The sequence below is a fragment of the Erythrolamprus reginae genome, chromosome 3 (assembly GCF_031021105.1).
Source record: "Erythrolamprus reginae isolate rEryReg1 chromosome 3, rEryReg1.hap1, whole genome shotgun sequence".
In the NCBI taxonomy this organism is placed as follows: domain Eukaryota; kingdom Metazoa; phylum Chordata; class Lepidosauria; order Squamata; family Dipsadidae; genus Erythrolamprus; species Erythrolamprus reginae.
In genome coordinates this window covers 242,005,098-242,029,028 of record NC_091952.1, presented here as the reverse complement: position 1 = coordinate 242,029,028, position 23,931 = coordinate 242,005,098, and the positions used below count along the sequence as shown (strand labels likewise).

At 42.2% G+C, this 23,931-nt stretch overlaps 1 protein-coding gene across 2 annotated transcripts in view; it reads right to left on the bottom strand.

The window, feature by feature from the left end:
• FER1L6 (fer-1 like family member 6) overlaps positions 1 to 23,931 on the bottom strand; it is a 126,651-nt gene that overhangs the window by 21,332 nt on the left and 81,388 nt on the right. For both annotated transcript variants that reach the window (XM_070748264.1, XM_070748263.1), the window contains exons 29-37: positions 21,033 to 21,151; positions 20,017 to 20,148; positions 16,455 to 16,580; positions 13,540 to 13,667; positions 10,832 to 11,002; positions 10,102 to 10,262; positions 7,636 to 7,781; positions 4,442 to 4,530; positions 2,189 to 2,287 (exon numbers count right to left, since the gene is read on the bottom strand). In XM_070748264.1, the coding sequence (XP_070604365.1) occupies positions 2,189 to 2,287; positions 4,442 to 4,530; positions 7,636 to 7,781; positions 10,102 to 10,262; positions 10,832 to 11,002; positions 13,540 to 13,667; positions 16,455 to 16,580; positions 20,017 to 20,148; positions 21,033 to 21,151 (1,171 nt within the window). The remainder of the gene's footprint in view (positions 1 to 2,188; positions 2,288 to 4,441; positions 4,531 to 7,635; positions 7,782 to 10,101; positions 10,263 to 10,831; positions 11,003 to 13,539; positions 13,668 to 16,454; positions 16,581 to 20,016; positions 20,149 to 21,032; positions 21,152 to 23,931) is intronic.

Genomic DNA, 23,931 nt, shown 5'->3' with positions numbered 1-23,931 from the left:
GGATGGGTGTCAACAGACTCAAGCTCAACCCGGATAAGACGGAGTGGCTGTGGGTTTTGCCTCCCAAGGACAATCCCATCTGTCCGTCCATTACCCTGGGGGGGGAATCATTGACCCCCTCAGAGAGGGTCCGCAACTTGGGCGTCCTCCTCGATCCACAGCTCACATTAGAGAACCACCTTTCAGCTGTGGCGAGGGGGGCGTTTGCCCAGGTTCGCCTGGTGCACCAGTTGCGGCCCTATCTGGACCGGGACTCATTACTCACAGTCACTCATGCCCTCATCACCTCGAGGTTCGACTACTGTAATGCTCTCTACATGGGGCTACCTTTGAAAAGTGTTCGGAAACTTCAGATCGTGCAGAATGCAGCTGCGAGAGCAGTCATGGGCTTACCCAGGTATGCCCATGTTTCACCATCACTCCGCAGTCTGCATTGGCTGCCGATCAGTTTCCGGTCACAATTCAAAGTGTTGGTTATGACCTTTAAAGCCCTTCATGGCACTGGACCAGAATATCTCCGAGACCGCCTTCTGCCGCACGAATCCCAGCGACCGATTCGGTCCCACAGAGTGGGCCTCCTCCGGGTCCCGTCAACTAAACAATGCCGGTTGGCGGGCCCCAGGGGGAGAGCCTTCTCTGTGGCGGCACCGGCCCTCTGGAACCAACTCCCCCCGGAGATCAGAACTGCCCCTACTCTTCCTGCCTTCCGTAAACTCCTCAAAACCCACCTTTGCCGTCAGGCATGGGGAAACTAAACATCTCCCCTGGGCACGTTGAAGTTATATATGGTATGCCTGTATGTGTGTGTGTTAGTATAGGGGATTTTCTTAAACTCATAATATTTTAATTAATTGGATTGTATTGGATTGTTTTTCACTTGTTGTGAGCCGCCCCGAGTCTTCGGAGGGGGGCGGCATACAAATCCAAATAATAAAAAAATAATAATAAATAAAATCAAATCTCAATCCTTTTTTTTTTTGCATGTCTAAATTCCCCATGGATATTCTCAAAAGGACCTAACTTTACTCCCAAAACCTATACTGTAGGCACACCAGGGAGACTGTTTACAACAGTTTGTTGGAATTGAAAAGATAATACATTCCAGTAAATAAACAAACAGCCAAATACTTTACTAACATTTTGTGCTCAATACGTAGAAGAGATCTTACAAATCCCAGATTCATTGACACTTCAGCTCTTCTGGAAAGTCAATTGTCTATCCCCATTTGGCGGGGCCCAGGGGAAGAGCCTTCTCTGTGGCGGCCCCGGCCCTCTGGAACCAACTCCCCCCGGAGATTAGAATTGCCCCCACCCTCCTCGCCTTTTGTAAGCTCCTTAAAACCCACCTCTGCCGTCAGGCATGGGGGAACTGAGATATTCTTTCCCCCTAGGGCTTTACAATTTATGCATGGTATGTATGTTTGTTTGTATGTATGTTTGATTTTACAAATAAGGGTTTTTAGCTGTTTTAGTATTGGATTTACATGCTGTTTTGTACTACTGTTGTTAGCCGCCCCGAGTCTATGGAGAGTGGCGGCATACAAATCCAATAAATAATAATAATAAAATAATGACCATATTACCTAACTTTTTCTGTGGTCATTTTACCATTTTTAAAACCATAAACTGATGATAAACTGGGATTGAGAAAGTCTTGGAATCCTCAAAGGGCTACCAAATTTTATAATCATTTAAAGTGATCTTTAAAGGTTTTTTTAATGGGTATGTGTTTGCTTTGTTGACTTAACTTCAGGCATTTAGACATTTTTTTAAAAACCATTTCCATAGATTTACAAAGGAAAATAAACTAATGTCCCTGGATAGAGGTCAGCAAAATTCAAAGGAAGCTGCCTTTTAACTTGTTTATAAATGTTGGGAGATAGAAGTATACAAAAGTGCAACTGCAACTAAATTCTCAGACTTCTACATATGAATTCTCTATTACTTTTGAATTTTATTCCTCTCTTATCAGTTCTATGCCTTTTGAATTCTAAGTGGAAACTGGATTTGCAAAGAACCATTGCTGTAAAACACCTGATTGTCATGCTACAAAATGCCATATTTCCAGCAAACCTGGCAAGGACTCCAGAGTGATGAATGGCTTTGACCAGAAATTAATTTCCCCCTTGTTAAATAATTTACGTGATCTGCAAGTCATTTATCCCCAAAAGGGTACAAGTAGACATACCCCTTTACATAGATATCACTTGATTTTTGTCCGGTGAAGATATTTTCATCCTCCAGAATGACGTCTTCAGTATTCCAGATAATTACTCTTAGTTCGTAGCTGAGGAGGAAGGAGAGAAAATAAATTGAGAAAAGTCACATGTTAATAGAATATAAAGTCACTCAGGAAGAATGATAATTTATAATCCCTATGTGTGCCTGTGAAATGTACTAGGACCTACTCTATTCATTCTCTACATCAACGACCTCTGCGATCATATCACAAGCAACTGTGTTCTTTTCGCCGACGATGTAAAACTTTTCAACACCACGGATAACGCATCTACTCTCCAAAAAGACCTCGACTTTGTCTCAGATTGGTCTAACACCTGGCAACTTCAAATATCAACCAGCAAATATTCTACCCTCCACATCGGCAAAAAGAATCCGAACCTCATATATAAACTGAATAAACAAAATCTCACAGCCAACTCCCACTCAGTAAAAGACCTTGGAATACTAATATCAAATGACCTAAGTGCCAAAGCCCACTGCAACAATATCGCCAAAAAGGCTTCTAGAGTTGTTAACCTGATCCTATGTAGCTTCTGATCTGGCAATCTCACACTACTCACCAGAGCCTACAAAACTTTTGCCAGACCCATCCTTGAATACAGTTCATCTGTCTGGAACCCATACCACATCTCGGACATCAACACCCTTGAAAATGTCCAAAGATACTTCATCAGAAGAGCCCTTCACTCCTCCACTCGAAACAGAATACCCTACGAAAGCAGACTATCAATCCTTGGTCTTGAAAGCTTAGAACTACGACGCCTTAAACACAATGTAAGTATTGCCCACAAGATCATATGCTGCAAAGTTCTACCTGTCAATGACTACTTCAGCTTCAATCGCAACAACACAAGAGCACGCAACAGATTCAAACTTAATATTAACCGCTCCAAACTTGACTGTAAAAAATATGACTTCAGCAACCCAGTTGTCGAAGCATGGAACTCATTACCTGACTCAGTAGTGTCAACCCCTAACCCCCAACATTTTTCCCTAGATTATCCACGATTGATCTCTCCAGGTTCCTTAGAGGTCAGTAAGGGGTGTGCATAAGTGCACCAGTGTGCCTTCCGTCCCCTGTCCAATTGTCTCTCCTTATCTCATTTATCTTTTCTTCCTTTCAAATATGTTCACCTATACTTTTATATCTTTTCTTCTATTCGTTTCTTTAGTTATATTACTACATATCTATTCTCTTCAATGTGTATTATGTATTGGACTAAACAAACAAACAAACAAACAAACAAACAAACATAAACCAGCCCAACGCACCACTGAGTGAACTAGCAGCGACAGAAACTGGAACCCAACCCTGATTCAGATCCCTCACAAAAAAACTGGATTTTTCTGCTGGCTAAGGGGCTACTTAACTAGAAACATAGAAACATAGAAGACTGATGGCAGAAAAAGACCTCATGACCCATCTAGTCTGCCCTTATACTATTTTTTTGTATTTTATCTTAGGATGGATATATGTTTATCCCAGGCATGTTTAAATTCAGCTCCTGTGGATTTACCAACCACGTCTGCTGGAAGTTTGTTCCAAGCATCCACTACTCTTTCAATGAAATAATATTTTCTCACGTTGCTTTTGATCTTTCCCCCAACTAACTTCAGATTGTGTCCCCTTGTTCTTGTGTTCACTTTCCTATTAAAAACACTTCCCCCTCCTGAACCTTATTTAACCCTTTGACATATTTAAATGTTTCGATCATGTTCCCCCTTTTCCTTCTGTCCTCCAGTCCAGACTATACAGATTGAGTTCATTAAGTCTTTCCTGATATGTTTTATGCTTAAGACCTTCCACCATTCTTGTAGCCCGTCTTTTGACCCGTTCAATTTTGTCAATATCTTTTTGTAGGTGAGGTCTCCAGAACTGAACACAGTATTCCAATGTGGTCTCACCAGCACTCTACATAGCAGGATCATAATCTCCCTCTTCCTGCTTGTTATATCTCTAGCTATGCAGCCAAGCATCCTTCTTGCTTTCCCTACCACCTGACTGCATGATGATTCTGTCTGTTCTTCTTTTGTGTCACAAAAACTAGTTGGATGTGCTACTGTAATTGCAAGGTGGGGGGCAGTTTAAGGGAGTCTTTATTTTTTTCCGAATAAGAAATGCTGCCTTATGAAAGATGCTGGATATTAGCAAGTGTATACAGTATTTGAGGACAAAGAAGAAATGTATGTCATCAATTACCCTTTGGGCTTTCTAGGCGAAATGTCAACAGGAGGGCCGGGAAGAGGCATATCTTTCGGAAATATATCCACCCACATCTGCACACGACCCTTGAGAGGAGAGAACACAACAAAGAGAATAAGATTCTAAACTAGTCAAGAAATAAAATTATTACAGAATAATAGAGTTAATCTATTAAATTAATCCCTCAAAGGGACCTTGTAGGTCTTCTACTCTAATCCTAATTCAGTTGATCTTCTTCCGCCTCCCCACAAGGTTTGTGTCCGATAATAATAATAATAATAATAATAATAATAATAATAATAACAACAATAATAATAACAATAACAGATGAAACAATCGATCACATACTCAGCTGCTGCAAAAAGATCGCACAGACTGACTACAAGCATAGACATGATGCTGTGGCACAGATGATCCACTGGAACTTGTGCCAGATCTGCCATTTACCAGTGGCAAAGAACTGGTGGGATCATAAGCCCGAAAAAGTGGTTGAAAATGAGCAAGCAAAACTACTGTGGGACTTCCGACTTCAGACTGACCGAATTCTAAACCATAACACACCAGACATCCTGATTGTGGAGAAAAAGAAAGTATGGATCATCGACATCGCAATCCCAGGGGACAGCAGATTTGAGGAGAAGCAGCTAGAGAAATTAGTGAAATACGAAGATCTAAAAATCGAGCTGCAACGACTCTGGTATAAGCCAGTGAAAGTGGTCCCAGTGGTACTTGGCACGCTGGGCGCAGTGCCAAAGGATCTCAGAGGACATTTGAAAACCATCGGAATTGACAAAATCTCCATCTGTCAATTGCAAAAGGCCGCTTTACTGGGATCGGCAAACATAATTCGCTGCTACATCACGCAGTCCTAGGTGCTTGGGAAGCGCCCGACTGGTGATGAAATACGAAATCCAGCATAGTGATCTCGTTTGCTGTGTTGTATTGACATAATAATAATAATAATAATAATAATAATAATAATAATAATAACAACAACAACAACAACAACAACAATAATAACATTTATTAGATTTATTAGATTTATAGGTCACTCTTCCCCTTGCAGACTCAGGGCGTCTTACAGAATAAAGTATAAACAAAGATAAAAAATTGTACAATACAGTCAAAACGTTAAGAAAAAGTAGAAAGAAATGTAAAAACAATCAATCATCCCTCATTCATATTACTGGCCAGAGCGGAACTATCGCTTATGGTCCCAGGCCTGCCGGCATAGATGTGTTTTTATTGCCTTTTGGAAGGTGAGCAAAGTGGGGGAACGGTATGAATCTAGGGGCAAGTTGGTTCCAGAGGATCGGGGCCACAATAGAGAAGACTCTTCCCCACGGACCCGCCAGTCGGCATTGTTTGGCTGACGGGGCATGGAGAAGGCCGATTCTGTGTGATCTAACTGGTCATTGAGACTTCCCTTAAATCTATGGCAGTTCCCCTACTTCACGATTCTCTTGATCTGATTTCAAAAGCAGCCTTGGCAAGTGATTGAGTGCAACTTGTGGTAAGAGTTTTCTGCCTCCTTGTGGTCTGTTGCTTCAGACAGTGAGAAGAGGGATTCAGAAAGAGAATAGAAGAAAGGGGGATTTGACAGAGGAAGAGGAAAAAAAAGATGTCAGAAAAAGGACTAATGGCCTTCACTCTGGGAGTATCTCTTCCTGCTGCAGCCTAGCAATCAAATGCATGATTCTGAAAGCTACCCTTGAAGGAATGCGGTGGTTGATTGAGAAAAATTTGCTTTTTGGTAGAAAGAAAAATAGGGGAAAAAACAGAGTTGTTTCTAGGGGGAATTGCCTGCGAGAAATTAGAAAAAAATCAATTGTTCTTAATTTTACACATAACAACACCTGCAAGAATTGTTTTTCCCCAATATTGGAAATGGTGTATATTATGTAAATATTAGCTATGTAATAGAGCAGTGATGGCGAACCTTTTTTCCTCGGGTGACAAAAGTGTATGGGCGCATGCTTTCTCGCATGCCCGAGTGCACCACACCCATAATTCAATGCCTGGGGAAGGCAAAAACACCTTTCTCCACCCCAGGAGGCCTTCTGGAAGACAGAAATAGCCTCTTTCCCAATTTCTGGTGAGCCCAGTAGACTTATGTTTTGCGCCCCCCCCCCCAGGCTTCCCTGCCCTTAAATGTTAACCATCTCCCAGTTGTAATTGTGGTTTAATTTATCTAGGTCAGTGGTTCACAACCTGGGAGTTGGGACTAGTGTTGGGCGAACCGAACCCGCACAATTCGGGTATCCAGGAAGTGATCACTTTAGCATCCTTAGCAACCTGCCGGTATATGTGACGTCAAAGCTCCACCCCCATAATCTCTTCGTGGGATTCCCCAGCTCCTTCAAAGGGAGGTCTTTTTATGTAAAAAAAATGATGAAAAAGGACGCCACAGCGGCGCTGCCAGCAAAGGGAGGTCTTTTTATGTTTAAAAAAAAATTTACATGAAAGGACCTCCCTTTGCTTGCGGCACCGCTGCAGCATCCTTTTAAATAAAAATAAAAATAAATAAAAATAAAAAATCCGTAAAAATAAAAAATGAGGGGATTCCAGGGGTGGAGCTTTGGCGCCACAAACCGTTCGGGTTCAGCCAAATTTTGCACGAAGTTCATCCGAACTTGCCGAACCCGAACACCGTTGGGTTCGCCCATCACTAGTCGGGACCACTTTGGGGGTCAAATGACCATTTCAGAGGGGTTGCCTATGACTATGGGAAAAGAAAAACTTCCCATGATGTTAGGAAATAAAGCTTCTATTCTGGCGCCTTGGAATCTATTTTTACAATCTGACCAATCAGGCATTTACAGTGGGGGTGTCCCTCTGATCTTCCTGCCAATCAGCTTAAAGCTCCATTGGGAGAATTGGCGCTAGACTTGTGGTTGGGGGTCACCACAACATGAGGAGCTGTACTAAGAGGTCACAGCATTAGAAAGGTTGAGAAACACTCATCTAGGTGTTGAGAGATTAAAGATTATTCATTACTTCTTCTGAGTGCCAGGTAACATTCATGGATGCGTTCTGCAAATTGTCTATTTGCTTGATAACAGCAACCCAGCAATTCAAACTTGAGTTACATACAGTACATTGAAAGTACTATTGAAAGTACTGTTAAAAGTTAGGATAGAAGTAATAAAATAGGATTGTTTGCCATCTATCTAAGATCCAGCCACATTTACCTGTTCCATGCCAGGCTTATCTTTGTGATAGAGAGGCCTTGTCTCAATGTGGTCAGGCACCAACTTACATCCAACCTCCGGAATTTCCTGCCAAGAACGCAAAACTTTCAAAGCAAGGTGTTCATATGATTCCACTGGCTCCCCCTCTGAACAAGGAAATGAACAGAAGAGTTAGAAGGTTAATATACTGATTGATATCATTGTATTAATTAACAAATAAGGGAATTACAATACAGTGGTACCTCTACCTAAGAACGCCTCTACTTACGAACTTTTCTAGATAAGAACCGGGTGTTCAAGATTTTTTTGCTTCTTCTCAAGAACCATTTCCACTTACAAACCTGACCCTCCGAAATTGTAACTGGAAAAGGCAGGGAGAAGCCTCTGTGTGGCCTCTCTAGGAATCCCCCGAGAGGAAATAGAGGTGGAAAAGGTGGGGAGAAGCCTCTGTAGGGCCTCTCTAGGAATCTCCAGGGAGGAAATAGGAGCGGAAAAGGTAGGGAGAAGCCACCATGGGGCCTCTCTAGGAATCTCCAGGGAGGAAACAGGGCCTCCACCCTCCCTGTGATTTCCCCAGTTGCACGCATTATTTGCTTTTACATTGATTCCTATGGGGAAAATTGCTTCTTCTTACAAACCTTTCTACTTAAGAACCTGGTCACAAAATGAATTAAGTTCGTAAGTAGAGGTACCACTGTATCTTACAATGAAGACAGTTTCGAATGGTGGCTGCCAGGAATCTAAGCAGAGTTTGACCTTCTGAAGGTGCAGAACTCTGGGACTTTAGGTTGTAGAAAACATCTCAGAAGATGTAAACTCTTTCCACACTGTTGCCAAGACAACTTAACAGCAGGGGTGGGCTTCAAATAATTTAGCAATGGGTTCTCTGACCGGTTGTTGGGTGGGTGGAGCCATGGCGGGTGTGACCTAGTCAGCCTCCTGCATCATGGCAGGGGGGCATGTTTTTGACCTCACCAGGATCTGGAGGCTTTCCTCGAGCCTCCAGGAGGGCAAAAACTGCTTTCCCAGCTCTGGAGGCCAGAAATGGGCCTCTTTCTGGCATTCAAAGGGCCTCTGGAACCTGGGGAAGTGAACTTCATAGAATCTTAGCTAGAGGTTCTCCCGAACCCCTGCGAACTCCCAGCCACCCACCCCTGCTTAACAGACATGTCCATGTAATCACTAGAAGCTGAATTGGTTTCTAGGTAGTCTTTCCCCCACCCAAAATGTAGAGACAGATGACAAAATACTGAGAATGCGAATGCTCGGTAGAACAATAAAAATGATATGTCCAGATAACATTGGTAATCTATCAAAAGATCAGGTTTTGGAGATCAGTTTTTAGACACAGAGCCAGGGTGGCGCAGCAGGTAGAGTGCTGTACTGCAGGCCACTGAAGCTGACTGTAGATCTGAAGGTCAGCGGTTCAAATCTCATCACCAGCTCAAGCTTGACTCAGCCTTCCATCCTTCCAAGGTGGGTAAAATGAGGACCCGGATTGTGGGGCAATATGCTGGCTCTGTTAAAAAAAGTGCTATTGCTAACATGTTGTAAGCCGCCCTGAGTCTAAGGAGAAGGGCGGCATAAAAATCGAATAAATAAAATAAATAAAATAAATATTATTTGCATAAAATTGGATTTGTATCCAGTGACTACAAGTTCTAAAGGTCATGAAGGTTTTCAGATGCCTTTATATATGGGGGTTTTTTTCTGTCATTTTGATATTTTTGGCTGTGTTTTTAATGGCTTTTTTTAACCTATTTCGATTATTTTTATTTTAGTGGCTATATTAATAGGGTAAATTAAAAAACAACAACAAAACCCCCAAATCTTTTTATTCATTTCTCTTAATCTAATACTTGTAAAAGAGCAAAAACTGGGGTACCATCCTGAATGGATAGTTTAATCTTTGCCTTTAAAACAATAAGTCCTCGGAGAGGGGCAGGATATAAATCCAATTGAATGAATGAATGAATGAATGAATGAATGAATGAATAAGAGAAATAAATCAGATTTATTTTGATCTGTGTTACATCCCACCTATACTCTGGAAAGTATCTAAGTTTATTCCACCCTTTTACTCTAGAAAGTAACATCCTTCCAGTAAGAATGGAAAATGCATGATTTTTCTTATGAAAAAAAATGGTGCATTTGCATGCATGCATATGTTTATAGTTTAGCATGACTCCTGGTAACATCCCCGCAATGTCCATGTTGCTTTTCAGATCAGCAGGATAATGCTGGTTTACCACTGAGCTGGTGGCTAAAAGGTTGGAGGATACTATTTTAAATTACTATTGCTTAGCTAGTCACTATTGCTTAGATTTGCAAGCTAGTCGAACAGTTACTAATGAAAGTAATAATGCAACAGCCAATATTTTTATACAGTGGTCAAAACACTTTTCCACTTGAGGTATACTCTGAGTATTGTTGATATTGATAACTATGTGACAAAATACTATGTACCATTTTCATCTTCCTGAAAGAGCGTCTGTCCTGTAAAGATCTTGCTCCCTATTTTTATCCTTCCAGGTTGCATGATCGGCTCATTCAGTTTGTTATCTTTGCACAATTTGCTCAAGATTTCCGTTGGCTTGAGGGCGTCTCTCCAAGCGTTGTATCCTTCGCTACAAAGTTCAAGGAGGAGAGAGGATTTTAGAGAGGGAAAGATGAAAGAAGGAAGTGGATTTCAAACCGTGGGTCAGAATTAGCTTTGCCAAACTTTACAAAACTTTCATGAATATTCACACCTCAGTAAACTCAACTTTCCTCTAGAATAGGGGTGTCAAACTGATGGCCCAGGGGCTGGATACGGCCCATGGGATATTTAGTTCTGGCCTACAGGACCACTCTGGAAACAGTGAAGGACCAGCCCACAGTGTTTCTGCCAGCGAAAGTGGCCCCCAGAGCTCCGTTTTCGGCTGCCAGAGCATCCTGCAACTTCTGCCAATGAAAATGGAGTTTGGGGACCTGTTTTCGCTGGCAGAGTGCTCAAGAGCCATCGGCGCCCCGGACAAGAGTGGCATTGAACTGGCCATGCCCACCTGGCCATACCCACCCCAACCTCCCAAAACACAACCCTGATGCGGCCCTCAATGAAATTGAGTTTGACACCCCTGCTCTAAAAGTTTTTGAACCTGCCTAATTTCCTTATCCACCTGTTCCTTATAGACTGAATGTCCCAGAGGGACCTTACATTTCATATTGGCTTTGTAATCCACAAGTAGCCCTGTGCCTGCTGTAGAAACGGTTTTCTAGATCAATTTTAGTTTCTCCAATGAGGTCATCTGAGCCAATCAAATCATGGTCATAGATCAGGACCGAAAGCAAGGACTCTTTAGGGAAAGTTGCCTGAATTTCAAATGACCTAATGCAAAAAAGAGTAAAAGTAAAATATTATTGTAATGTCAAATTCAATTATGATTGGACTTCAATCCTAAGCATACTTAATTAAGAACACAAGGCTCACTAAATTCATGAGAGGTTGTTCATGGAGTAGAGTGGAGTGGATATTGTCCTGACCAAGTTAATCAAGTCAAAGTGTTAGCTAACAGTGTAAGGTCATATGAAGAATTAATGTGATTTTTCCAAGTGATCCTATAGAAAGGAAAAGAAGCATCTTTAGTGAGGGTGATGGACATTCAGATGGGAAGAACATCATGGAAATCAGAGGAATTATTGAGTCTGTCATCTACACCTCCATAATTGTCTGGTTTGGCTCTGCAACCCAACATGACCGACACCGACTTCAGAGGATAATCAGAACTGCAGAAAAAATAATTGCTGCCAACCTGCCTTCCATCGAGGACCTGTGTACTACACGAGCCAAAAAGAGGGCGGGGAAAATATTTACTGACCCCTCGCATCCTGGACATAAACTGTTTCAACTCCTACCCTCAAAACATCGCTACGGAGCACTGCACACCAGGACAACTAGACACAAGAACGTTTTCCCCCCCCGAACGCCATCACTCTGCTAAACAAATAATTCCCTCAAAACTGTCAAACTATTTTCTAAGTCTATACTACTATTACTACTAGTTTTTTCTCATCATTCCTATCACCCAATTCCTCCAACTTAGGACTGTATGACTGTAACTTGTTGCTTGTATCCTTAATTTTTTTTATTAATATTGATTGTTTCCTCATTGCTTATTTGATCCCTATGACAATCATTAGGTGTTGTACCTCATGATTCTTGATAAATATATATTTTCTTTTATGTACACTGAGAGCATATGCACCACAGACAAATTGCTTGTGTGTCCAATCAAACTTGGCCAATAAAAAAATCTATTCTATTCTATTCTATTCTATTCTAGACAAGATGGAGAAAACAGAATTGAAGTTTATTTAAAGTTTCAATTTATAATGGACTTCATTTACATCAGTTCATTTTTTTCTTGGAAAACCTCAGTTGGTATCACCACGAAATGATGATTAACCAGCAATAGGAAGAGACAAGATAGTAGCATTCAAGGGATAAATCAGAAAGAGGTAGAAGAATTAATTTACAAAGGTCTCTTCAGTGGGGTTCATGCCATTTGTTTTCTCAACTTTCTCTCCTCCAAGGTTTAATGAGGCTGCAGAAAATTTAGCAACAAATTAAGCAAGGTAATGAGATGAGAATTAACAGGTGGAAATCTTCAAGCTCAGTCATACCAGTTGGCAAAGCAATTATAAACAACTCTGTTTTCAGCACAAACAGAAATAAAATCTCGGAGTTATCTTTATGGACACATTCACACAGTTTTCTTGACAATAGTATCTTTCTCTGGGATTATTGTTATTTTTTGCTTCCCCATCTAGGCTACAGTCTTGGGATCCCACTGTGCTCTTCCATCCAAAGATCTGGCATGATCCCTGTACCAAATATAGGCCACCTTAACCAGGTGCTCCTACCTGTTAGGTTGACTATACTGTACATCTAAACAATATAATGTAATAGGATATAATATAATATGATATAATATAATATGATATGATATAATATAATAAATATAATATAATATAATATAATAAATATAACATAACATAACATAATATATAATAAATATAATAATATAATATAATATAATATAATAATATAATACAATACAACACAACACAACACAACAATATAATATAATATAATATAATATAATATAATATAATATAATATAATATAATATAATATAATATAATATAATATAGAGCAACTAAAATAATAAGGGGACTAGAGACCAGGCCATACGAGGAAAGGTTGCTGAAACTGGGCATGGATAGTCTAGTAAAAAGAAGGGCTAGGGGGGACATGATAGCTGTATTCAGGTACTTAAGGGGTTGCCACGGAGAGGAGGGGGACACACTGTTTTCCAGGGCACCAGACGGTCGGATGAGAAACAACGGTTGGAAGCTGACCAAGGAAGGATTCAACCTGGAGATAAGGAAGAATTTCCTGACGGTGAGAGCAATCAACCAGTGGAACGACCTGCCAGCGGAGGTTGTGAACTCCCCAACTTTGGACATTTTCAAGAGGAGATTGGACTGCCATTTGGCTGGAGCGCTGTAGGATTTCCTGCTCAAGCAGGGGGTTGAACTTGATGACCTGTAAGGTCCCTTTCAACTCTAATAATAAATAAATAATAAATATATAAATGCGAAAAACACTCACACAGAATCACAAAAATCTCCAGAACCATAAATCCTACAAATGTGAAATTTGGCACGTATATTCCTCTTGGCTTAGGTACTCACTAAGAAAGGATTTCTCAAAATGATCATCAGAGCATTAGTATTTCATATATTATTATTAACATGCTCTCATGCTCTTAATTAATGTGTGTGTGGGGGGGGGGCAGTGCTAATCTTTGGGAGGAGCTGACAAAGTACTAACAAAATCCTGTGCACATTTAATAAACTCACCGACCAAAGATGGGATTTAGTTGCTTTGGGATGTACTTGTCTCGGTCCTTAATATGTGTTTCCCCCAATTTCAGTACAATATAAGGATCAGATTTACCATCAGGATCAGCAGGACTAAGATTAAAGGCCTACAAAAAATTGGAAAAAATATTATTTAATATTTTAATAAGTGCCCTTCTGTGCATTAAAGGTGCTGCTGGTGGTGAAGTGGTTAGAGTACAGTACAGCAAGCTTCTGCTGCCTGCTGGTAGTAGTTCACCAGTTCAAATCTCACCAGGCTCAAGGTTGACTCAGCCTTACATCCTTCCGAGGTGGGTAAAATGAGGACCCAGATTGTTGGGGGTGATATGCTGACTGTAGAGAGGGCTGTAAAGCACTGTGAAGCGATATATAATTCTAAGTACTTATGCTATTTCTACTGTTTTCAAAGACAAACCTTGGGAAGGGGATTGGACTTGAAGACCTCCAAGGTCCCTTCTAGCCCTAGGATTCTATGATCCTGTGAACCAAGGTGGGCTCTGAGGCAGCAGGGAAATCTACTTATATTCCTTACCGGTTCTGAAGTGTGTGCTTTTTCACCCTCTACGCATGTGCAGAAGACTTCGCACAAGAGTAGAGGGTGAAAAAAAGAAAATGGCAACAACTGGGCGCGTGGAAAGAGCCTTGTGTTGCCGCTGCTACCAGTTCTCTGAATAACCACTGGCTGCCGCTACTGGTACACCCAAACTGGGCCAAACCAGTAGCACTTCTCTCCTGCTCTGAGGGCACCAGTCATATCAGGGCAACAAAACAGGAACACAGATGCCCTTTCTTGCTTCCTTCCTTCCTTCCTTCCTTCCTTCCACCCATCTTTCCTTCCTTCCTTCCTTCCTTCCTTCCTTCCTTCCTTCCATCCTTCCTTCCATCCTTCCTTCCATCCTTCCTTCCATCCTTCCTTCGTTTCTTTCTTTCTTTCGTTCGTTCGTTCGTTCCTACCTCCCTTCCATCCTTCCATCCTTCCTTCCTTCCTTCCATCCTTCCTCCCTCCCTCTCTCCCTCCGTCCCTCCCTCCCTTCCTTCCTAGGGCTGGAGTCGCTTACAACTTATAAAAGAAAAACAATACAATACATGTGTCCTAATTCCATTAAAAGTTAGTCATTCCCACTCAAACAACAAACATACATAGCATTTGTCAGCCATTTTCTCTCCTTCACCTGCAAATACTGTCTCTGTTGATTTGGCTGCACACAACCAGAATACATAAACAAACCTGTTAAACCACATCTCTCTTTTATTCAGGGTCATGCTATGTCTGTGAAGGGCAGATGTGCAAACTCAGAAAAAAGTTGTGGAGTTTACGGAGTGACTGACGAATCTTATTTGAGGGCCCCTATGAAGATCTTCTCCTTCAGAACCAAACTCCTCCTTCCAAATCTATCATTTGGTTTCCAGTGTTTCCCCATTGAGTAAGAGGAAAATGTTCGACTTTAAAATAAAAATGAGTGGCAAAAGGTAGGAACCCCCACCTGCAAAAGGAGTGTCAAACTCGATTTCATTCAGGGCCATATCAGGTTAGTTTAACTTTGGGGGAGGGGCATGGTGGGCGTGTCCAGAGTGGCCAGCTCGACGTCACTCATGTTGGGAGCACTTATGGTGGCCTGAGCGCTCTGCCAGCGAAAACAGGCTCCCAAGCTCTGCTTTGGGCTGTGAAAGCTTCCAGCAACCCTCTGCAAGCTAAAATGGAGCTCAGGAGGCCTATCCGTGGCCCTTTTGAACTACGATTTTGCTGGAAGAAGCGCCACGAGCCAGTCCTTTGCTGTTTCCAGGGTGGCCTCGCAGGCAATCATGAGCCCCAGCTGGAACGGCTAGAACCGCCATTCCACCAGGGAAACCAGAACGCATAGGCTCGCTCTGGCTGCTGTTGGGCGTGCAAGTGCAACCAGAGCGATTCTGATTTAAAAAAGCAAAAAACCGGCAATTTGTGCTGCCAGAAGAGTGTCTGCCTGCGAGATTTTGGATGCTGCACATGCACAGCAGCCGAAATCTCGCTGTGGCATCTAGAGCGGCAGCTGGCAAAAGCAGCCTACCAGAGCTCCAGCCATGCGCCTGCTCTCTCGCGCCACAGGAGAGAGATGCCTGTGATGCAGGAGAGCACAGAGCAGGCCACATGGCCAGAGCTTCGGGCAACCCAGCCTGCATGCTCTCGGCGCCCCTGCAGGAGGTCACCAGAGCAAGGTAAGGGCCGGGCGGGCCAATTGTAGGTGCGTGGGGTGGGCGCTGGCGAGTGGGCAGTGGGGGGGGCTTGCGGCCGAGTGGGCAGGCCGCTTGTGGTGATGCCAGGGGGAGGTGGGGGCTTGTGATATGGTGGGGGCTCACAGCATAGTGGGGGCTCGCAGCATGGTGGAGGGGCGAGCCGACAAAGCGGCCGCTTGCGGCAGAGCGGGCAGGCCTGTCGTGTCAGCGGCAGGGCTCACAGCACAGCGGGGGCCTGTGGCACTGTGGAGGCAGCTCTGTCGGCTCGCAACTCCACTGCACCACAAGCACTCGCCGTGCCGCAAGCCCCTGCTGCTGCCCCACCACTGCCATGAGCTGACCGTGCAGCAGTCCTTACCTTGTTTTGCCAGTCACGTCAGCTCCTCTGTCCATTTTCCGGGGGTTTTTTTGTTTCCGCATGCGTTTTCACATGAAATTCAGCTTCTGTGCATGTGCAGAAGCCAAATCTTGCGGTGGGCGCACGTACTCCTGGCCCGTTCCAGTAGGGCTGGTATTGGTAGCCCACTCCTGCTCGCAGGCCAGTGTAAGCACCCTGCAGGCCGGATCCAGCCTCCGGGCCTTGAGTTTGACACCCCTGATCTACATAATCTTGCAACTCTTTCTTGCCTTGAAAACATGGAATCTTTTTAACTAAAAAAAAAGAATTTGACATGGATACTTACAGCCACAATGTACACTCTGATTAGAACATTCACTGAATGGTTTGGTGGTAAGCCTTGCAGAATTCTGAGAGAACTTCCATCACTCGAGGAACAGTCTTCAGGAGTTTTGTAAATGCAGAAACAGCCCTTCGGTAAATATATACAACGTGGATGAATGACTCATGTCAGATAAACTCAGGAAATGCAGACAAAATAGCCCAATCATTTTGGAAATTATTCCCCCCGCTGTTGTGGTTAGCTCTGGCCCAGCTCCTGCCCCAAGGACTGTGGATGTGCGGGAGACATCCACATGCTGCAGGCCTGTTTTGCCCTCCACCCGGTGGAATCTGCTGATGAAGGCTCCTCTGATCAAGAAGACATGAGTGACAAGGAGGAGGAGAGTGTGGCAGACAGCTCAGAAGGAGATCAATTATCTAGCTCCTCCTTGGATTCGGAACAAGAGTTAATGATACAGCCACACATGTGGAGAGTGATGCATAGGCAGCAACAACTGAGAGATTATTATCAAAGAAAATGAGGCCACCTGTGGTTGGGTGGGGCTATGGTAATTAGTGAGGCTGTTATAAATAGCAGCCTGTGGGTTTGGCCATTGTGGAGGATTATCTGATCATTGTGTTTCGTGCCTGCTTTGCTGACTTTGATCTTTGTGTGCTGATTTTTCCCCGCTTTGAAATTAAACCAGAGCAAAGTGTGTTTCACTTTGTCAAAGAAGAAGGACTGTGAATTGCCTCACAGCTGCAAGCTAAGTATCACAAGGGACTTGTACCAATTACCAGTTTGTTTGGAGACGAGTGCTCTTTGCAGTACAAAAAATTGCTCCGTTAATTTCGGCATTTTCGGTATAAAGAACATTGTTTTGAATTTTCAAACGTGTGTGTGTCTGAAATTGTATCTGTGCATTTTTGGGAGGATTCTACCAGAGAACACCCTCCTAATCTTATGTGGGTGCTTTTCTTTCATTTCTTCTTAAGGACAACCTTATTTAATATTTTAGTCACTTCTGCAAATATCTTGGCGGTGTTATTTTAAGTCTAGCATTCAAAACAGTAGTGGGCTGCTACATGGACGAATCCGGTAGGCAGTGCCTGTTGGAAAAATGGAGATGCGCGTGTACTTCCACATCCCCAACGCGTGCCCGCATGTGCCCGCATGCCTGCGTGAGATTCCGGTTTTGCGCATGAGCAGGAAGCGAAATCGCATGTGTGAGATTTTGCCGATTTTGGGTGAAACTGGCGAAATCTCATGTACGCAAGCGTCTTTGCATGTGAGAGCATCCTTGTGTGAGATTTCACTTCCTGTGCATGCGCAGAAGTTAATTCTCGTGCTGACACTTGTGCACACCAGACACATGCGCTGCATGCCTGCATGAGATTCAGCTTCTGCGCATGTGCAGGAAGTGAAACCTCACGCAAAGGTGCTTGCATGTGCGAGATTTTGCCGATTTTGGGTGAAATTGGTGAAATCTTGCATGTGCAACCGTCTTCCCACGTGAGAGCATCCTTGTGCAAGATTTCACTTCCTGCGCATGCGCAGAAGCTGAATCTCATTGTGACACACATGCGCACACACCAGAAACAAGCTCACCCATGCTGATCACCGGGAGTATACCGGGAGTACCGACGCCGGGCAGCCCTTCACTGAGTCAAAGGAATGAAAGAGATGTGGCTGGCAGCTCTGCAATCAATGTTTAGATTTTCAGACTTGTTATTTGCTGTTAGGATGCTTACCTTAGTCTGGCAATTATAAGATTAACAATCATGGGGCAGCCCTGTATTTTTGTTGACTTGCCAATGTAAAAACAAGGATACTATTTGACAGCTGGATTAAAGTCTATGAATCTTAATTAGTGAGCTTTTAACTAAACTGAAGTTTTAATTGTTAGATTTGTTCTGAATTGTTTATTGTTTTGTGAGCCACCCCGAGTTTTCAGAGAGGGGTGGCATACAAGTCTAATAAATTATTATTATTATTATTATTATTATTATTATTATTATTATTATTATTATTAAATGAAAAAGAAAAAAACACGTTCAACTCCTATTTTTCTCACTATATAAAGAAACTATGAATAACCTGGTAATGGTGCAATATGCAACTCAATATTATTTTTTTATGGCATCTAAAATGCTTTCTGGCTACAGTGCCAAAGTTCAGTGGCATGATTTTGAAATATGAAAAGATGTGCCAATTATGCAATACTTTAGTGCATCTCAGCAAATTTAAGATGGGTGAATTTTGGATAGTTTCTCCTGTTGCCTGGGGAATTCTGGGAATTGAAGTGTACACATCTTAAAGTTGCTAGGGTTGGGAACAATGGTGTATTTTATAAAATAGTATGGCTTAAACTTCAATGTACTGTAAACCTAAACTGAGTTAAAGTACAAATAGAAGAAGGAGGGGGGAGGGAGGGGGGAAGGAAGAAGGAAGGAAGGAAAGAAGGAAGGAAGGAAATCAAGACCACTCCCAAAACAGTGCCCAAAATTAAAAAAACTTTCAGCATATTTTATCTACTTTGCATATTTTATCTACTTATCTACTTTGTGAACAATCTATGGCAGCCTTAACACTCCCCAAATTAATCAATCACTTATATATAGCTTACCCACTTTTGTTCTGAAAATTATCTTAATTTGTCAATCAGTGAAGAGCTGCAAAATATCTGACCTCATTTTGCTACAATATTTTGAGTAGTTTGGATATTCATCAATATACCCCTCTGTCCACTTCTTAATTATTTACATATAGAGTAGGTCAGTGTTTCTCAAGTTCGGGAACTGAGCAAGAGGCATAGATTTCAACTCCCAGAATTTCCCAGCCAGAAAAATCATTGAGGAACAGAGGTGATTTAATTCTGAATAAAAACTGGGCTGCCAAGCTATGAAGATAAGGTCATCTTTGCACATCCAGAGAATTGAAGCAGCCTAATGAGTAAGGCCACACATGGAATACTGCTTCAATTTTAGTTGCACTCTAGAAAGAGTGCAGAGAAGAGCAACAAAGATGATTAGGGGACTGGAGGCTAAAGCATATGAAGAATGGTTGCAGGAACTGGGCATGGCTAGTTTAATGAAAAGAAGGACCAGGGGTGACATGATATCAGTCTTCCAGTATCTCAGGGGTTGTCACAAAGAAGGAGGAGTCAACCTACACTCCAAAGCACCTGAGGGTAGAACAAGAAGCAATGGATGGAAACTAAACAAGGAGAGAAGAAACTAAACAAGGAGAGAAGTAACATTCCAATGGATGGAAACTAAACAAGGAGAGAAGTTAGACAGTTAGAACAATTAACCAGTGGAACAGCTTGCCTCCAGAAGTTGTGAATGCTCCAACACTGGAAGTTTTTAAGCAGATGTTGGATAACCATCTGTCTGAAGTAGTGTCAGATTTCCTGCCTAAGCAAGGGGTTGGACTAGAAGACCTCCAAGGTCCCTTCTAACTCTGTTATTATTATTATTATTAGTAGTAGTAGTAATGTGAACACAGCCTAATGAGTAACATGATTTTTTCTACAACACAGATCCTTGACATATCACACATATATTTTGTCCATCTTGAACCATACTTTAAATTTCCCGACAATCCTGTCTTCAAAATCAGTATGATCTTCCTCGGTAATTTTGCCTCGAAGGAGTTCAAATGTTTTTACCCAGTCTTCAAAATTGTTGAACTCGCTCTCCAAATCGCCATCATAGACCTTAAGAAGGGAAAAAATGGACCAAAATTCACTAATTAAGGAAGGAAAGATGGGTCTTTTCTTTTCTGTATTACTGTTGTCTTATTTGCATGTATTCCAGTTATTTCATTTATGTTTTTGCTATTTTGTTACCATATTTTAGGAATAAATTGTTTTTATTACTTTCTTTTATATTTTCTATGTACCTTGCCTAGAGAGTCTAAACTATGCTAATGTATATAGGTAGTCAATTTATTTTATTCAATTTTTTTAATGCCTTAAGTAGAGGCGTTCTTAGGTAGAGGTAACACTGTATACTTTTGCTTTCATAATTTGAGATCTTTTTTTTATCCAGAAGATCTCTTCTTATGTGCTTTATTTGATTCAGAGGAGTTGTCATGCATGGAAGATCAGGTCCACATGTGAAGGTCCAATTAATGTCATCTATTGCTAAAGCATTTATGCACGCAGGAATGTTCTCAACTAACAGCACTTGCTTGGTGTTACATAAGGGGCCCGCCAGATGACATTGTTTAGTCGATGGGACCCGGAGAAGGCCAACTCTGTGGGACCTTATTGGCAACTGGGATTTGTGCGGACATTTTTTTTAAAAAAAAGATAGCAGCGTCTATGGTCCAGCACTGACCAAGCTGGTTCCATGATGTCATCATGACATCACCAGTGGGTCGCTACTGGTTTGGGTGCACCCATCTCTGCCCAGGGACTACCACTCCTTCTGTAGGAGTACAGAATTAGAGCTGGTTTCATTTCTTCCTGAATACGAACTGTTCTACGTTTCACGAACATTTGTGTTAGTGTTCCAAACTGGGATTTCAGTTTTCCAAATGAAAGGAATATGAATCTGAAATATTCCACAGACCTGAAAGAATCATAATTAACTTTACCTCCATAGTGGCTAGCTTGGAAGACGTCTCTGTCACTTTGACTTTCAGCAATTTCTCTTTCTTCTTTTTATCTGTCTCATCTTCAGTGATAAAGCTTACAGAGTTTGTCACGTCTTTTGCTATAAAAATGAAAGTACAGTGATTAAAACGGCAATGGCTCTCTGACAAAAATAGAACTGCTAGGTATGGGCTGAACAAATCTAGACCAAAATCCAGTTAGAAGGCAACTAAAAGTTCTGTTTGGTTCCATCAAGATGCATGTATAGATGCCATCAAGGATGAAACTCAAGGCTGCTCCCATTGAAAGTATAATTGAAGCAACACAATGAGATAAGTAACTGTAAACATGCTGGCAGAGGAATTCTGGGACTTGAAATTTATTTATTTATTTACTTATTTATTCAATTTTTATGCCGCCCTTCTCCTTAGACTCAGGGCGGCTTACAACATGTTAGCAAGAGCACTTTTTAACAGAGCCAGCCTCTTGCCCCCACAATCCGGGTCCTCATTTTACCCACCTCGGAAGGATGGAAGGCTGAGTCAACCTTGAGCCGGTGATGAGATTTGAACTGCTGACCTGCAGATTTACAGTCAGCTTCAGTGGCCTGCAGTACAGCATTCTACCTGCTGCGCCACCCCGGCTCTCTCCACAAACCTCAAAGTTGCTAAGTTTGGAGATCCCCGCCAGTGAAGGGCTGCAAAATTTTTTACTACCACACTGTGGATGTGGCTTATTTTGTGGGTGTGGCTTGCCGGATATGTGACCAGATGGGAGTGGCTTGAGGATCATGTGACCGGGGGATGTCTTAAAGGTCATGTGACTGCCTTAAAGGTGGCCAATGTGAGGTCACTCACGTCAAAGGTTTGGGTTAGGTTAGGGTGCCTGGCCTCACCTCACCTGAAAGAGATACAATTTCTCTTACTATTACTGAACATCCAAAATATACTATTTAATTCTATGTATAGATGCCATATGTGTACATACATATTACACACAGGCACACAAAACTATACGTTATCTACTATATAAAGTATATGTACACACACACACATACACACACAGCTCTTCTAAAATTATATACATTCAACCTCATTTACTGCAATAGGAAAAACATACCCAGAGCCCAGAATGGAAAAAAAGAAAAAAAAATTCTACCGGTTCTGCGTACCTGATCGTACCCATAGGAGCCCATCACTGACCCCCCACTATAAGGCTCTGCCATGAATGCCAAAAAACTGCTTCAGTTCAGGCCTATCCATGTTGTACATTTCCATATTCCCATAGGCATAGCCTTCACACTCTTCTTAGCATATTCTTTTGATTTTCACACTTCCTTCTGATTTAAATAGGTCTTCAAAAATAACTACGCTATTTAAATGTCTTTGATTTTAGGCCTGGCAAAATATTTCAAAATTCTTCACACTAGCACTCAGATATTCCAAGCCAACATTTAATGCATTGGGCCATGTTTTCCATGAAGGCCTATACCAGTGTTGGCGAACCTTGTCAGTACTGCGTGCCAAAATAGTTGGGGGAAAGATCATAGTTGGGGGAAAGATCAAAAGCAACATGAGAAAATATTATTTCACTGAAAGAGTAGTAGATCCTTGGAACAAACTTCCAGCAGACGTGGTTGGTAAATCCACAGTAACTGAATTTAAACATGCCTGGGATAAACATATATCCACTGTTAAGATAAAATACAGGAAATAGTATAAGGGCAGACTAGATGGACCATGAGGTCTTTTTCTGCCGTCAGTCTTCTATGTTTCTATGTTTCTAAAATGGGAGGGTGCGCACCCACAGAAATGGGGGGGAAATGCTCCCAGGCACGGGAGCATCAGAAAACAGAAGAGGAGTCCCCCGTTGCACATGCACATGCGAAGACCAATTGGATGGTGAGCATGCGTGTGCCAGAAACCAGAAACTCAGCTTCCCAGTGTGGGAACTTCTCATTGGGCTGTTGGGCCATTTTTCGCCATCCCCAGGATTCAGGAAAGTCCCCTGAAGCCACAAAGAGTGAAAAACAGCCAAACAGGTCAACTGGAAGTTTAGAAACGAACTACTTAAGAACTTAATTCGTTCCATGACCAGGTGAGTAGAAAAGTTTGTAAGTAGAAGCAAATTTTCCCATAGGAATCAATGTAAAAGCAAATAATGCGTGCAAACCCATTAGGAAAGAAATAAAAGCTCGGAATCAGGGTGGAAGGAGGAGGAAGAAGAGGAGGAGGACAATCACTGCTAAAGGAAGAAGGTGAGGTGAGAAGAATTTTTAAAAATCAAAAATTTTAAGGCTTAAAAAATAAAAGAGGGACTCTGAGGTGGCGAGGATGAGCAGGCGCCTCCCATACACTGCCCACTCAGAGAGAGAAACCCAGGGGGAATGGCAGGAAACTGGCCGGGCCTTCGTGCCGCTCTCAAATTTCCTGGAAAATTTTTCTGGGCTCGGGTTCTTAAGAGTCTACGGAGAGGGGCGGCATACAAATCTAATAAATTGAATTGAATTGAATAGAAAATGGTCCTTGAGAAGAGGCAAAAAAAAATCTTGAACACCCGGTTCTTATCTAGAAAAGTTCTTAAGTAGAGGCGTTCTTAGGTAGAGGTGCCACTGTATACTTTTTGCTTTCATAATTTGAGATTCTTTTTTTATCCAGAAAATCTCTTCTTATGTGCTTTATTTGATTCAGAGGAGTTGTCACGCGTGGAAGATCAGGTCCACATGTGAAGGTCCAATTAAAGTCATCTATTGCTAAAGCATCTTTGCACGCAGGAATGTTCTCAACTAACAGCACTTGCTTGGTGTTACATAAGGGTGAAAGAAATTCAAGGGAGGTTGGACTTAGTCAGCTTGTGGCTACATTGGGATTTAGGTTGATCCCTCTTTTAAATCCTCTCCCA